Genomic DNA, 16,865 nt, shown 5'->3' with positions numbered 1-16,865 from the left:
GCTCAGGCCCCGCCCACCACGCTCCCCACCCCGAACAGGCCCCGCCCCTCCTCGGCCGCGTCCATAACCAAGGCAAATCAGCCACTTCCCCTTCCGGCAGCCCGTTCCGCTCTCTGATTGGTCGAGGTGGCCGCCGCTCAGCGAGATGGCCAATGAGCTAGCAGAACGCCGCGCAGGGGGCGGGCGTTCACCTCCTTCCGGTCCGTGCGGTGCCGTCGGTGCGGCCTGAGCGGGGGAGGCGGCGCCGGCACCGGGATCGGGATCCGGGTCGGGATCGGGGCCGGCTCCGGCACCGGGACCATGTTCCGCCGCAAGCTCTCGGCGCTCGACTACCACAACCCCGCCGGCTTCAACTGCAGGGGTGAGGGGGCTGCGGGGCGGCCGGGGTAGGCTGGACGGGATTGGGATGGGATCCATGGGATGGGATGGGATGGGATTGGGATGGGATGGGATCAATGAGATTGGGATTGGGGTGGGATCCATGGGATGGGATGGGATGGGATTGGGATGGGATCCATGGGGTTGGGATTGATGGGATCCATAGGATTGGGATTGGGCTGGGATGGGATCAATGGGATGGGATGGGATCCATGGGATTGGGATGGGGATGGGATTGGGATTAGGATGTGATCCATGGGATTTGGACTGGGGGGAATGGGATGGGATGGGATCCATGGGATAGGACTGGGACTGGGGGAAATGGGATGGGATCCATAGGATTGGGATTGGGCTGGGATGGGATCAATGGGATGGGATGGGATCCATGGGATTGGGATTGGGATGGGATTCGTGGAGTTGGGATGGGGATGGGGATGGGATTAGGATTGGCATTGGGATGGGATCCATGGGATGGGATGGGATGGGATGGGATGGGATCCATGGGGTTGGGATTAGGATGGGATCATTGGGCCTGGGATCAGGATGGGATCCATGGGGTTGGGATTAGGATGGGATCATTGGGCCTGGGATCAGGATGGGATCCATGGGGTTGGGATTAGGATGGGATCATTGGGCCTGGGATCAGGATGGGATCCATGGGGTTGGGATTAGGATGGGATCATTGGGCCTGGGATCAGGATGGGATCCATGGGGTTGGGATTAGGATGGGATCATTGGGCCTGGGATCAGGATGGGATCCATGGGGTTGGGATTAGGATGGGATCATTGGGCCTGGGATCAGGATGGGATCCATGGGGTTGGGATTAGGATGGGATCATTGGGCCTGGGATCAGGATGGGATCCATGGGGTTGGGATTAGGATGGGATCATTGGGCCTGGGATCAGGATGGGATCCATGGGGTTGGGATTAGGATGGGATCACTGGGACTGGGATCAGGATGGGATCCATGGGGTTGGGATTGGGATCAGGATGGGATCCATGGGGTTGGGATTGGGATCAGGATGGGATGGAAAAGGCCCCTTTCCCCCACAGCGCGGCACGGCCGGAGCCCATCCCGAGGCAGCAGCCCCGGCTGGGCTGTGGCGCGCGGTGACTCCCCAGAGCTGTCCCCCCGTGCCACCCAGCCGGGAGCTGCAATTCCAGCCCCCACGTCGGGATTTGGGCCGGCAGCGATGGGAATATTGCTGCTGTGGTTTTGGGAGGAGCGGGGGATTAGCGCTGCGGGTGTCCAGCCGGTGCTGCAAACAGGGCCAGGAGCTCCAGCTCCTTCCTGTGCTCCTTAAGTTATAATTCCACATAAAAATAATCTCCTGGCTGATGCCTTTAATGGGGTCAGTCAGCTGAAGAATGAAAAACACTCAGCGATGAGTTTTGGTCAGAAAATGTTAATTTTAATAGTTTTTAATGTATATTATATACTGTGGGGTTTTATATATAAATATATACATTTATAACCTGCTAATATATTTATATTAAATTATATTATATTATATTATATTATATTATATTAGTTATATATAAAATATATTTTTATATAAATATATATCCAAATAAAATATATTTTATATATATATTAGATCAAATTTATGCTAGCTAAATATATAAATAAATATATATTATAAAAATATATATGTATAAATATATACTACCTAATAAATATATACTAAATAGATATATGCCCACTAAATATCTATATTTATAACCCAATAAATATATATTTAGTGGATTTTATATATAAATATGTGTATTTTTTATATGTTATAAATATATTTTGTATGTATAATATATATATATATTTATATATATATTTGTAATCCACTAAAATATGTATATTTATAAATATATACTAAAATAAATATATCCTAACTAAATAGATAAATAAATATATATTATGAATATATAAAAGTATAAATATATACTAATAAATATATACTAAATAGGTATATGCCCACTAAATATATGTATTTATAACCTACTAAATATATATGTAGTGGAGATATATATATATATATATATATATATAATGTATAAATATTTATTTTATATTTATATCTTTTTATTTTTAAATAATTTTATATAAAGTTTATTTTATATAATTTTATTTTATATAATTTTATATAAAGTTTATTTATAATTTTATTAAAGTTTAACTTATTTTAAATTAATTATAATTTAAATAATAATATAGAAATGTAAATAATTGATATTTATTATGTTTAAATTTTTATATATATTATGTATAGACATATCTATATATATATAAAATATATATTATATTTAGATATAGTTGTAGATATATATACGTGGGGTTTTAATGGGACAAGTGCTCAGAGGCTTCAAGATTTGTATGAATCAGATGAAAACCATCAGACATTTTTTAATTTTTGCTTTTTTTTCTTCCTCCCCACAGATGAAACAGAGTTCAGGAATTTCATTGTCTGGCTGGAGGACCAGAAAATCAGACACTACAAGATCGAGGACCGAGGGAATCTGAGGAACATCCACAGCGAGGACTGGCCCAAGTCCTTTGAGAAGGTATTTCCTTGCTGCAGACACTGCTGTAAATGACAGTGCACAGCTGCTGTGGCTTTGCCACAGAAATAAATCACTCTGAATATTTGTCCTGTTACATTTCTAGGAATTTAAATGTATTATTGAAGCCAAACTGGGGGAGTTTATGACAGTTTTGTGCGTAGTTTTCTCTCAGCTCTGTTTGTTTAAGAGGTGGCGTATCCATCCTAATCTGGTTTTTTTTAGATTTTTTTTTTTGCCTGATTTGATTCAGCTCTTGAAGCAGAAAGAAGACTGACTGCAAATAAACAATTTTTTTTCTGCATTAATGCCCCTTCTGTACCAAAAAGAGGTGGATGAGGCTCCTGCAGGCCTTGCCAGCTCGTGGGGGAAGCTCATCCCTGCACCTCCTGCCATTCCAGACGGGTTTTTTGGGATCCACATGGATTTTCCTGGATCCAGATGTTTTTGGGTTCTTTTTCTGGACCCACATGGTTTTGTTGTTTGTTTTGTTTTGTTTTGTTTTGTTTTGTTTTCTGGACCCAGCTGGAATTATTTCCTTTTTTTTTTGTGGGCCCATATGGATTTTTTTTTTTCTGGATCCAGATAATTGGGATTTTTTTTCTGGACCCAGATGGATTTTTTTTTTTCTGCATCCAGCTGGATTTTCTGCATCCAGATGGACTCTGGGTCATCTCTGTGCTCCTGAGCTCTTGAGCTCTTCCTCTTGCTCCCATTTCCCTGCTCAGTAATTCCCAGTGCTCATCCACCCCAAATTTTTTTCCTCTCCTGGAAGCTCTTGCTTTACTCGGTGAATTATTCCAATATCCTGGAGGTAAATGGGAATATCTGGAATTCCTGACAGCTGGTGCTGTTGTGGTGCCTTTCCTGGCTTGGTGACAGTGTCCTCTCCATGATGCCCAGGGAATTTCTGCTTTCCAGGCCCTGGCATCCTTTTCCCAGCTCTGTGGCACTCCTGTCCCTGCAGCAAAGGGACATGACAGGAGGTCACCATGTCCTGGTTTTTGGGAACCTTGGCAGCAGCCAGGGCTGGATCTCTGGGTCTGGGACACAACCTCAGCCTGGTTTTGTCCTCTCTTGCTGGACAAAATCCCTAAAAAAGGGAAAATTACTTCTGCTGCTCCAGGGAATGCTCTGGGATTTGGGGAAGCCTCAGGTGCCTTCATTCCAGGTGGGAAGGCTTTGTTCCAATTTGTTCCCCCTTTCCTTGTTCCATTTGCTCTGGGACATGAGCAGAGAGTGAAGCAAGGACATTTTGGTACAGTCTGGCAATAAAAAACATTAATTAAAAATAAAATTCCATTATCAGGTGTCAGACTTGAGCTAGAGGTGCACTGGGACACTCCAACACGGATCAGATGCCACAGCAGGAATTTCACAGTGGCACCTCTTGTTAATTAATATTTTCTGGGAGGCCTGTGGGAAAGTGACCACAGTCCTGTGCTCCCAGCTGATTCATCCACTAAAATCCATTTTTGTTTTCTCTTTGTTTTTTTTTTTTTTTTTTTGCTCCCCAGTACATGAAAGATGTGAACTGTCCCTTCAAAATACAGGAACGACAGGAAACTGTGGATTGGCTGCTTGGCTTGGCTGTGAGGCTGGAGTATGGAGACAATGGTATGAGGGAATCCTTTTCATACCTCAAAATGGGAGGGGAATGGGGGAGTCTGATCCATTTCACACAATCCCAGCATGGTTTGGGTTGGAAGGGACCTCAGGGATCCACGGGCAAGGACACCTTCCACTGGTGCTCCAGACCCCATCCAGCCTGGCCTTGGGCACTTCCAGGGATCCAGGGGCAGCCACAGCTTCTCTGGACACCCTGTGCCAGGGCATCTTCACCCTCCCAGCCAGGAATTTCTTCCCTTTGGCTGGAGGAATTTTGGTTTGGAGGAACTTTGCAGCTCCTTGGATCCATTCCATGTTCCATTTACCTCGGAGACAGTTTCATCTGCAACCTTTATTGCCAAAGCTGTGCTGTCCCTGTGCTTTGGGACAGCTCCATGCACACTGTCCAGCTTTCCTGGGATCCTTGCTACAGCTGGGAATTTGTTGGCAATCAGCCAAATGTGTCTTCTCCTCCTTGAAGCCCTCCTGTACTTTCTTGCTGCTTTTTCTGGAGAATGACAGAGAGATTTGGATTGAAAGGAAGCTGTAAAGACCTCCCAGTCCAACCCCCTGGGCAGGGCCATATCCAGCCAGGTCAGGTTGCTCTCAGCCCCATCCAGCCTGACCTGGAACACTTCCACAAAGGATGCCCTGCACTTCTGCAGGTGTTTCAGGTAGAGCTTCAGCAAGTCAGGATCTTCCTTCAGCTTGGAGAGCAGCTTGGAGGTCTTGCAGGAGCATCCATCCTTCCTGCCACGTGTCTGGAAGGCACAGGGTGACAGGGACAGAGGCACCTCAGGTCTCTCTTGGGCTGCCCCAGGGAGCAGCTTGTGTGGGAATCATGGGATGGTGTGGGTTGGAAGGTCCCTTAAACCCCATCTCATTCCAATCCCCAGGAATGTTAAGCCTCTCCTGGTTTTCTCCACAGTGGCCAGGACCCACCTGTGCCTGCTGGGGCTGGGCACAGTCTGGGAAGGCCCTTCCTTGTCCCCATGGGCTCCCTGGCACCCCCTCCTCACCTTCCTCCAGTGGTTCCTGCTGAGGAAAACCAGCAGGAGCAGCAGGCACAGGGCTGGGATGCTCCAGCAGAGCACCTCTGCCATGGTGATGCCCTTGGGGGCACTGCCCTTCTCCAGCTGGGGCACATCCCACACCAGGGTGGCCCAGGAGGGTGGGCACGAGCGGGAGGTGCTGCTGGGATAGAAACAGCTGAACCCAAAGGCCACCAGCAGGAGCTGCTCCAGGCTGGGCATCCCTCTGGGATCCTGCTCAGGCCATCCCTGTGTGGCACCTGGAGCTCTGCAGCGTGGGGACAGGAGCTGTCACCCCCACGGTGTCACCAAATGTGCTGTGATGTCACAATGCCCTTGCACATGCTAAGTTCCATAGGCAGGGACACCTTCCCCTGCAGAAGTTTACACTGATTTTAAGTTTTCATCAAAATCAGGCAGTGTCAAAAGTATATTTCACTTCTTTAAAAAATAAAACACAATTTCATGTGCTTGTTTCCACGCCATGCTCAGAGGAACTTTTCAGCTTCCACAGGACTGGAGCAGCATAATTGCATTTGTTATTTTATTTTATTTCTGGCTAGAGCCAATCCCATTGTAGATATTTACCCCCTTCTCCCTGTGGGATTGCCTTTGTGAGAACTTCCTCTGAAGTGTATTAAATGCATTATATTTAGTAGTACATTTATTCTGAGAAGTTATTCTTAGACCCTCTTTTTTTTTAACAAGGAGTGGATGTGGAACCCTTGGGAACTAGGACAAAGTCATGAAAAAGTGGAGTTAAATCTCCCCAAGTCACAGCAGTTCCATCTCCTTGTGGAGAGAGTGGGAATACAAATGTAATTACTGGTGGCAAAATAACAACAGCCAAAGTGCTGCTTTTCCATTTCCTTTAATTCCTGCAGGGCTGAGCTCTGCCCAGAGCAGGGATGGGATACAAATACCTGTGATGTGATTCTCAGTCCCTCCTGATGGGCAAAATGAGCTGCCTGTTCCTTGGGTTTGTGTGAAAAAGGTGGAGTTCGGGAGATTCCATCCTCCAAAGGCTTGGAAAACCCCAGTGTGGGCTGTGAAACAAACCCTGAGCTGGAAATATTTTATTTACTCATCAGGACCAACATCATCCTCCCAATTCCTGATCCCTGCTGGAGGCAGAGGAGCTGATGGATTTTAGAAATGGCAGATCTGGGAGATGCAGCTTGTGTGCTGAGTCTTTGTCTCTTTTTTGCCAGGGTTGGGATTAAATCATGAAAACCTCCATCTTGCTCCATATCTATTACTATATTCTAACACCTTATACTCTTAAGTTTTCCACCCTATGATGTTGTACACTTCTATCCAAACTCCACACCCACAATCCCAGTTCTGTCATTCCATTTTGGAAGCTTCTCCACAGGCTCAGGTCAGTGCAGTGTTCTCTTGGGGGTCAGAGCCTGGCAGCACAGAAAGTCTGAAATTCTCAGCAATTCCCAGGGTTCCAACACTTGTTCAGCCTTCTGGGGTGAGGCTGTAATGAAAGGCATCCTGCCCTTTATGAAAGTGTGGAGCAGGCTCTGAGGCTGCTCCTGGAATCTCTCTGCAGCTGGGAGCTCTTGGAGCAGCTCACAGGAGTGGCAGCTTTTGGTATCATTCATGGAGAGCTCCAAAATCCCAGATTATAAACCCAGAAATCTCAGTTTATAATCCCACAAGGCTCTTGGGCAACCCCCACACCCCAAAAATCCAGCTGTAACAACACAGCTCCTTGCTAAACTTTGAGTTAGTTCTTTTTGCCATTAGTGCTGACGATTTTTGTGTTTGCCTCCTCATTTTGCAGCTGATAAATACAAGGATTCCACCCCTGATGGTGCTAAAAATGCAGACAACACAGCCAAAAATGCAGAGCCACTGATTAACCTGGATGGTGAGTGTGCCACAAGCTCCTGGATGGGGATGTGCTCCATGGCCTGGGTGTTCCTCAGTTGGTCAATCCTATGATGTAGATTTTTTGAAGCCCCATTTAAAGCTTTAGGAGTGCAGGTCTGAACATTTACATGAACAGCTTTGCTCTGTAAATCATAATTACTTATTGTAAGTGAGGGAGAAATAGCAAGATGCCTTAAAAAATAAAAATATCCAAGGAAACATGATGGCAGGCTGGTTACTTCCATGCTGTCAGGGATTTCATGTTGGCTCAGTCTTCCCCAGCTGTTCTGTCATGATAATTTTAATTTTTTTTCCCTGCTAGGCACAGCCACAATAAATCAAAGTGGTGGGAAAGAGCTGCTAAAATCAACCCTAAATCTTCCAAATATTCTTCCATTCCTCCATCTCCAAAAAGGCAGGGATTGATCCTGCCCTCACCAGCAGCAGGGATAAAAAGATGCAAAACAATAAAAATGTACAAATAATGTACAGAAGAGAATATCTGCCTGTAATTTGCTTTATTTTCAAACACTTTCCCTGGTTGTGTAGCCCAGTGCTGGTTCCTCTGCAGCCAGATTGTTTCCTCACTGCTTGGAATCATGGAATTAAGGTTGGAAAATCCCTCTAAGATCACAGAGCCCAACAATGAGCCCAGCACTGCCACATTCAGCACTAAATAATGTCCCCAGGTGCCACATCCTTGTTTTTGGAACACTTCAAGGATGCTGAGGAATTGCCTTGTCCATCCTTAAGAGCAATCCAATGCCGTGTAGTCAGGCAGCCAATTCTGCCTGCTGGAATCAGTGAAACCAAAATAAATGATCCTTTCTTTTGAATGATAATCCTTCTTTTTTTCCAGTGAATAATCCTGATTTCAAGGCTGGAGTGATGGCTTTGGCTAATCTGCTTCAGATCCAGAGACATGATGATTACTTGGTGATGCTCAAGGTGAGTTTCACACTTTCCCCCACCTCTTTTTTTCCTTATTTTCCCCAGTGCCTGGTGTGTGTTCATAGCTTGAGGTGCAGTGACTGATAAACATGAATTTTTAGGCAAAGATAGGAAAAAAAAACCTATCTCTGTGTCTTTTCAAGCAGATAAGAACACAATTCCAGGAAATTCATGCAGGGAAAATTATCCTGGTAAACAATTTTAGCTGAGTTCCTTAAGGAACATCCTCAAAGGAGAAAGTTCTGTTCCAGTGCTAGAAATCAAGAAGAAGTTGAAAATTTAAAAGTTAATTATGCCAAAGATGTTTTTAAACAACATCCAAGGGAGGAGCCACAGTTAAAAGTTTCCTTTTTCTTTTAGTCCTATGAACTGTTTATTCCTTGTCATTACTAAAATCAGTTTAATTTAGTTTTGACAACTAATTACGGGGTTTAAGTGCCCTAAATAGGCTAATTAATTTTCTAAACCATCTTTTTTGTGCCTTTAAGAAATTTTCTGGCTTTCTGTGGAACTCTATAGATTTGGGGTCAAGCCCATACTGTATTTCTTAAAATAAAAAATACATTATTGATTGACATGATCATTCCTACTTGATCATGTCATACTGTGGGAATAAACTTAGTTTGGTTTGGAATAAAAATAAAAGCATTTAATTAAAAAAAAAAACCCAAAAACATAAAGTTCTGTTCATGACAATAGTTGTGATATTTGCTAAAGTTATTTTGGAGAAACCAAAAGCTGTGGGTATTGAAGTTTATAAGTGATATCAGGCAGGGAGAGGAGAGCCTGGGTGTGGTGATATTGAGGATTTGCAGCTTGAATGAGCCCAGCTCTTATCAAAATTCCTTCAGATCCTCTCTGAAGGAAACTTTAGAGAATTTATAATTCTGCATAAATAAATTTATGCAGAATTATACACCCAGTAAAGCAAACTTTACTGGGTGTATAATTCTACATAAATGTATTTTTATTTCCACATCTCTTTTTTTCAGACAGATTTGAGCAAAAACAGTCTGAATTTTCTTGCTTTTAATTTCAGCAAGAGTGGAATCCTGTAGTGAAAATCCCCATTCCAGGAACAATGCAAAGCTGCTTTTGGGGTTGGGATGATGATATTAGAAGGTGTCAATCAAACTCTTTAATTCTCCCCCACATTAAGCAGGTTTGCAGGGAATTTCTGATCCCTGTCCAGGCTTGTACACTCAGGAGTGGATGTTTTGGGAGAGCCAGAGGCTGCAGGCACAGCACAGACATCTGGCCAGAGATTTAGATCCCATTTTCTTCATTTAAACCTGGCAAGTTGATCAGAAAGCATCTGTGGGACACAGTTGGATATTTCCTAATGCCAAAGGCACTTGGAATTCTCTTCCACAAGGTCTGGTTTCACTGCTGGAATTAAACTCCTCATCAAACCATTCCTTTGTCCAGGCCACTTCCTTCAGTGACAGATTTCTAGAAGTATTTATGTGACAACTTTCTGGTATCAGCTCAACTTTAATCATGACCAAAACTGGGAGAAATCCTGGGGGAGAAACACAGAGCTGCTTCTGTCACTTCTGGCTGCTCATCAGGGAGAGTCTGAGCAATGTGTGTGACAGAGCCAGTTCTTCTTTCCTGTGGAAATCTGCCTGCATGCTATTCCTGCAGTTATTTTTGGAGGCATTTGGAGCTGTAGGTATCAGTAACTGATAGCTCTGATAGGATTTCACCCCATGTGCCAGAGCCAGGGAAAGCAGATGAGCACCAGGATTGGCAAAGTCAAGGCTGCTCTTGTTCCCAAGGCTAAAATTAATTCCTTTCTGCTCTCAGTCTTTTCCAAGCCTGCCTGGGAAGCCTTGCTCCAGGTTTCTCTGCATGTGGGAGGAGGTTCAGCACCTCCTAAAAGATGCTGGCAGCAGAATTTCCATCCCAAGGCAGCATTTCCTTCCCAAGGCAGCATTTCCTTCCCAAGGCAGCATTTCCATCTCAAGGCAGCATTTCCATCTCAAGGCAGAATTTCCATCCCAAGGCAGCATTTCCTTCCCAAGGCAGGATTTTCTTCCCAAGGCAGCATTTCCATCTCAAGGCAGCATTTCCTTCCTAAAGCACGATTTCCTTCCTAAGACAGGATTGCCTTCCTAAGACAGGATTTTCTTCCCAAGGCAGCATTTCCATCCCAAAGCAGCATTTCCTTCCCCAGGCAGCATTTCCTTCCCAGGGCAGCATTTCCATCCCAAAGCAGCATTTCCTTCCCAAGGCAGCATTTCCTTCCCAGGGCAGCATTTCCATCCCAAAGCAGCATTTCCTTCCCAAGGCAGCATTTCCAACCCAAGGCAACATTTCCATCCCAAGGCAGCATTTTTTTCCCAGAGGAGCTGCATTGCTGCAGAGTTAAAAGGCCTGAGAACTCAGGAAAAGAAGATTGGTGCTGCTGCTTTGGGTCTGTGACCAGCTCATTTTGGAATCATGGAATTGTTTAGGCTGGAAAAGACCTTGAAACCATCGAGCCCAACCATTGCCAGCACTGCCACGTGTCACCAAGTGCCACATGCACACAGCTTTGATATCCCTCCAGGGATGGGCATTCTACCTCTGTGAAACCCTTTCCAATGCCTGTCCACCCTTCCCAGGAAGAAATTTTCCCTGATATCCAACCCAAACCTCCCCTGGCACAGCTTGAGGCCGTTTCCTCTTGTCCTGACTCTTGTTCCCTGCCAGGAGATCCCAACCCCCTCCTGTCACCCTCCTGAGCCTCCTTTTTTCCAGGGTAAAAATCCCAAGCTTTCCAGGCTATTCCTTGTATTTTGCAGCTTCTGTTCCAGGAGTGGCAGGAATTAATGATGTGAAATCTATGTCCTTGTCACTTCTGGTTCTTGCACCTGGATGAGATCCTACATGCCACCATTATTCCCAAATGGAAAGGTTTAAGGGTTGGAAAAGTTTAAAAAAAAACCACAAACTGTCACAAAACTGGGTTTGAGGTTTTATAATCTTGCTCTTTTTCCCTTGGAATTGCTAAGAAATGCCTCAAAACATGAATTAATTCCTGTCCCCTTTCCATGTTTTTCCCAGGCAATTCGGATTCTGGTTCAGGAGCGCCTGACACAGGATGCCATAGCCAAGGCCAGCCAGTCCAAGGAGGTTTGTACCCATGGCCAGGCTTAATTATTCCATGCTAATTAATGAAGATAAAGCTCTGTCCCCTCAGTCAAAACCACTTCTGTTCCAACACTTCATTTAGGAGGATGGTGGCAGCTTCATTTATCCCAGCCATGCTGATTCCAGCAGATCTGGGGGTTTTGGAGAGCAGGACACAAAGCTGGGTTGGTTCCATGTGAATGCAAATACACCTGAGTGAGAAATCATGGAATAACTCTTCTCTGAGTTATTTCCCACAGGATTATCCTGACTGCTCAGTGCAGCAGGCCTATAGAGTGAGGAGAAATGCATGTCCTGGCTTTTCCTTGGAGTTAGCAGTGTTGGCCGCATAAAGAAGTTGAAATATTCCTTGTTTGGAGTGATTTTATTTTCATATGGACACCTCATATGTGTTCAAGGGATGGGATGTTGGAAATCCAGCTCCTCCCTCCTCTCTTCCCCCCCAAAAAAAAGAGCAGTGAAGGAAATTTCTGCCCTTAAAGTCAGATTTTTACAGAATTCTTTGCTAACCACAAGCTGTCTGTTGGGAAGGTGTTCTAGGGGATGACTGTGGGTTTTTTGTTTGGGATTTTCTCATCATTCCAGATCTTTCCAGCATTTGGCAGAGCTGGGAAAGGCTGGGAAAGGCAGCCTCACCTGCCCTGCAGGTGTAGGAGTGTCCCTGCCAAAGCAGCTGGATCTGCTCAAAGAGCCCAAATTCCTTCATTTTTCTGGCAGCTGCTCACAACAATCCATGATTTATTTATTTCTTTATTTATTAATCAAAGCTTTGGACCTGCACATCCATAAAACCGTTCAAAGAGCAGGAAAATAGGAAAGCAGCTGATCCTGTTGTCTTCATTTTAAGGTTCTGTAATGTTAATAAAAAGCAGCTTTTAGTTGTTGTTTTCATAGCTGCACAGCTGGGATCAAAATGGGATTTTCTTGGAGGAACAGGGAATTTTTTTTTTTTTCTTGCCAGGGAATTGTTAATTTCTGATAGATCTTCAAAGCATCAGCAGGGCTGAGAGGTCTCTGTCTGGGAGATAACCTGGGAGTGTTTTTTCCTTAGGAGTGCCACATTCCAAGGGGTGTGAAGAAAAGGGAGTGGTGAGAAGCAGGAAAATCTGTGCCAGGAGGGACCATCAACATCTTCATGTGCCAGGGGAAAAAAAGGAAATATCTCCAAAGCAGGGAGGATGGCTGGCTTGGGAATTAAAAAAAAAAAAAAAATTAGATTTATTCTTCAGGTTTTGACAGATTGGTAAATAGCCACATTTTTGTGCAGCATTCATAAATCAGATTTGTAGGGAATGAGGCTGGAAGTGAAGTTGTGTGTGTAGTTCCTGATGTAAAGGTGCTCTTTTTTTCAGTTTTCTGTTGGAAGGATCATGAGCTTGTTGTAGTATGGGCTGAGGGATTCCAAAGGCAGCTTCCCAAAAAGGGTCAGACTCAGGGAGTGTGGGAAGAAGGGAGGGTAAGGAATTTCCTGCTACCAGGTGACACTGGGGGAACTCATCCACAAAGAACTGTCAGAGAAAAAAAGACAAAAAAATGACAATTTTTCCTCAGGAACACCCCAGGCTGGCAGAGACCTTAAATACAAACCTCAGTTCTTAAAAAAAAAAATCCTTGTAGGAAGTCTGATATTTCTGGAATCTTTCTGAAGTGGCTTCAGTGGCATTTTGATCACCAATTTTAACAGTGGAAATGGATTTTTAAGATTGCATTGAACGTGGATTTTACTATAAAGGCCATGGAAAAACCCCACTTTTTGCAAATGAGTTGCAGCCACCAGTTTGTGTTTAATGTGTGTTCTGATCAGCTCAGATTCTTCTTTTTTTTCTCCATGTGTATAAAAGCCTTTAAAGGAAATTTTCACTGTCTAAAAGCTTTACAGCCCCATCCCTGCAGAAATTAATGGTATTGAACTCTGATGTTTTTGTTGTGCAGAATGCAAGGCTTTTGGCAAATGTTGAAAAAACTCACTGAGGGTAATAAAAGCAAATTCTGGCATTTGGAATGTTTGAATCTAATTTTAAGTGCATGCTGAAGCTCCCTGAGTAAAGATTTAGTGTGCCCACTCCTCTGCAGCTGGACAAAGGAAACAGAGCAATCCTTAGAAACAACCACTAATAAATTTTACCTTGGAGTGTTTCAATAGAGAAAATGTTTAGAAAGTGGAATATTTCCCTTTATTCCTAAGCTTAACACTTGAGCAGATGCTTCTGGGGATGTTGTGAGCTCAGCAAAACTTGATTACAGAGAATTTCTGCAGCTCTGTGCAATCAGCCCCTGCTCAAAGGCTGGCAGCTGTTGAAAGGCAGAAGTTTCTAAGAAAGTTTTGTTTTCCTGGGAAGCTGCAGGATTGGGTGATGGCTCCCAGTCCTGCTGTTGGCCTTTTAAGGATTGAATGCAGGCACTGTGTATCCAGTGAGGGATTCTTAAGCAGGAAGATTTTTCTGTAATAATACCCTGGGTTTGGTGTTTCAGGACACAAAGGGAGTTGTTCAATCAACTTCTCAAACTTTTCACACATTTTTGTCTAAGCAAAACCCATATTTTCTCCCCCAGTTTCCTGCTGCAGTGCTTGATTTGATTTACCATACATTTAAATGACATTTTTAACAGGTTTTTTTTCCCTTTTCCAGGGTCTGCCTGTTGCTCTGGAAAAGCACATTCTTGGATTTGACACGGGAGGTGAGCACTGCTCCTAATGTGACTTTTAAATGGGAATGTTTGCCTTTGACAGAGTTATTACTGTCAAACCCAGAGCTGATGTGGACAGTAAAAAACCCTGCAGTGGAAAGAATTCCTCCCTCCCAGCTGGTTATTTATGAGCATCCCTGAGCATTTTGGGTTTGGAACAGCCAAGCCTCAATCCAATCTGTTTGGAATCTGTTGAAATAACAGCTTTTAGTGCAGCCCAAGGAATGCATCCTGCTGGTGGTGAATCCTGCTGCTGCCAGCAGAGGACAGCTCTGCTGCTGCTGCCTCTGCCTTCCTCACATCCCATCCAGGCAGCTCAGGGTGGCATCACCTGGGGGGTTATTGATAAATCCGATGGGTTATTGATAAATCCGATGGGTTATTGATAAATCCGATGGGTTATTGATAAATCTGATGGGTTATTGATAAGGAACAGCCAGCCAGGTGAACTAGGGCTCCATGAGTTTGGCTTCACCTCTGCTCCACATCACTCAAATCACTGCTTGGAATGTTTCACACCAACCTTGGAGTGGGAGGTTGGAATGAGATGATCCTTAAAGTCCTTCCAGCCTAACCCAGCCTTTTGGTTTTTAAAAATTTATTAATTTTTATTGATTTTATTGTAATGTGGATATTTTTAATTCATAAGTTATTATATTTATCTATTTTTATTACAATATTTCAAATTTTAATTTGCTATATATTCTATTTTATATTATAAATTTTATTATAATATAAAAACCTTATTATATTTTAATTATGAATTTTTATTATATTTAACTTTTTTTTATTTTATATAATTGTATTTCTGTGTTATAATTTTTATTATTTTATTAATATAGTTCTTTATTTAATGCATATTTTTATTTCTAATTATAGAAGTACAAGTTTATGAATTTTTTAATTTGTATGTTTTATTTTTGTATTAATTCAAGCTTTTTAGGCATTCCGAATTAATTTTTTTTGTGTTTATGGAAGGTTTTTTGGGGAGCTTTTGGGGATTTTTTTTGTAATTTTTTTTCCTGCTGCTGCCTCTGCCTTCCTCACATCCCATCCAGGCAGCTCAGGGTGGCATCACCTGGGGGGTTATTGATAAATCCGATGGGTTATTGATAAATCTGATGGGTTATTGATAAGGAACAGCCAGCCAGGTGAACTAGGGCTCCATGAGTTTGGCTTCACCTCTGCTCCACATCACTCAAATCACTGCTTGGAATGTTTCACACCAACCTTGGAGTGGGAGGTTGGAATGAGATGATCCTTAAAGTCCTTCCAGCCTAACCCAGCCTTTTGGTTTTTAAAAATTTATTAATTTTTATTAATTTTTATTGTAATGTGGATATTTTTGATTCATGAGTTATTATATTTATCTATTTTTATTATAGTATTTTAAAATTTAATTTGTTATATAATTCTATTTTATGTTATAAATTTTATTATAATATTAAAAATCTTATTGTATTTTCGTTGTGAATTTTTATTACATTTAACATTTTTATTTATTTTATATAATTGTATTTCTGTGTTATAATTTTTATTATTTTATTAATATAGTTCTTTATTTAATGCATATTTTTATTTCTAATTATAGAAGTACAAGTTTATGAATTTTTTAATTTGTATGTTTTATTTTTGTATTAATTCAAGCTTTTTAGGCATTCCGAATTAATTTTTTTTGTGTTTATGGAAGGTTTTTTGGGGAGCTTTTGGGGATTTTTTTTGTAATTTTTTTTCTTGTTTTGGGTTTTCTTTTGTTTTGTTTTTTGGGGTTTTGGTTTGGGTTTTTTTGTTTTTGTTTTGTTTTTTGGGGATTTTTTGTTTGTTTAGGGGTTTTTTTTTGTTTTGTTTTTGGTTTTTTGTTGGTTTTTTTGGTCGTTGTTTTTGGTTTGGTTTGAATTTGGTTTGGTTTTTGATTTTTTCTATTAAAAAATTTTACTTTCATGATTCCCTCATTCCCTGAGCCCGGGCTGCAGGATGGTGGGGAAGCTTTGGATGCCACCCCACCCCTCTCCATGCTTCTCTCTCTCCACCCTGGAAACCACCAGCAGGAACACCATGCAGAGCACTAAAACTTCCTTCAATCCCTCCTGTGAGCTGAAAAATGCTGGATAAAATGCTGGATGAAATGATGAATAATTCCAGCTCCTCTCTGTGCCCCTCCCCAGATGCTGTTATCAACGAGGCTGCCCAAATCCTGCGCCTGCTGCACATCGAGGAGCTGCGGGAGCTGCAGACCAAAATCAACGAAGCCATCGTGGCCGTCCAGGCCATCATTGCTGACCCCAAGACTGACCACAGACTGGGCAAAGTGGGCAGATGAAGGCAGGAAAGCTTCCAGCCCCTGCCTGCTCAGTGCAATTAGGAACAGCTCCGCTCTGGCATGCAGTTTGAAACGGGATTAATTGGCCTGTTTGGGAAAGAAAACAGGAAATTGAATTCTGACTTCTGATGAATTACCAGATTTTTCTTTAAATAAATGAAATCGAGGGAAACAGATTGTTCTGGTGAGCTCTGAGTTGGCAAATAGGACTTTTTTGTGTGTGTGTGTGTGTCTCTTTTTCATTGTGTTTGGCTTTGTGTGGAGGGGAATGTTACATAAAATCTTCTTTTCCTGAGGTCCTGCCCTAGGAACA

General features: G+C 42.9%; 1 protein-coding gene across 1 annotated transcript; it reads left to right on the top strand.

Annotated features, from left to right (window-relative positions):
- Positions 1 to 189: 189 nt before the first annotated feature.
- On the top strand, positions 190 to 16,728 carry RTRAF (RNA transcription, translation and transport factor). Its single transcript, XM_041458483.1, has 8 exons — positions 190 to 361; positions 2,811 to 2,935; positions 4,450 to 4,549; positions 7,367 to 7,453; positions 8,315 to 8,403; positions 11,458 to 11,526; positions 14,175 to 14,223; positions 16,398 to 16,728. The coding sequence occupies exons 1-8, from the start codon at positions 301 to 303 to the stop codon at positions 16,550 to 16,552; spliced, it is 735 nt and encodes a 244-aa protein (XP_041314417.1). The 5' UTR covers positions 190 to 300; the 3' UTR covers positions 16,553 to 16,728.
- Positions 16,729 to 16,865: the final 137 nt, after the last annotated feature.

Source organism: Pyrgilauda ruficollis, unplaced genomic scaffold (assembly GCF_017590135.1).
Source record: "Pyrgilauda ruficollis isolate IOZ18807 unplaced genomic scaffold, ASM1759013v1 scaffold129, whole genome shotgun sequence".
NCBI classification, from domain to species: Eukaryota; Metazoa; Chordata; class Aves; order Passeriformes; family Passeridae; genus Pyrgilauda; species Pyrgilauda ruficollis.
The sequence above is the reverse complement of the archived record's forward strand: the minus strand, read 5'-3'. Positions and strand labels throughout refer to the sequence as shown.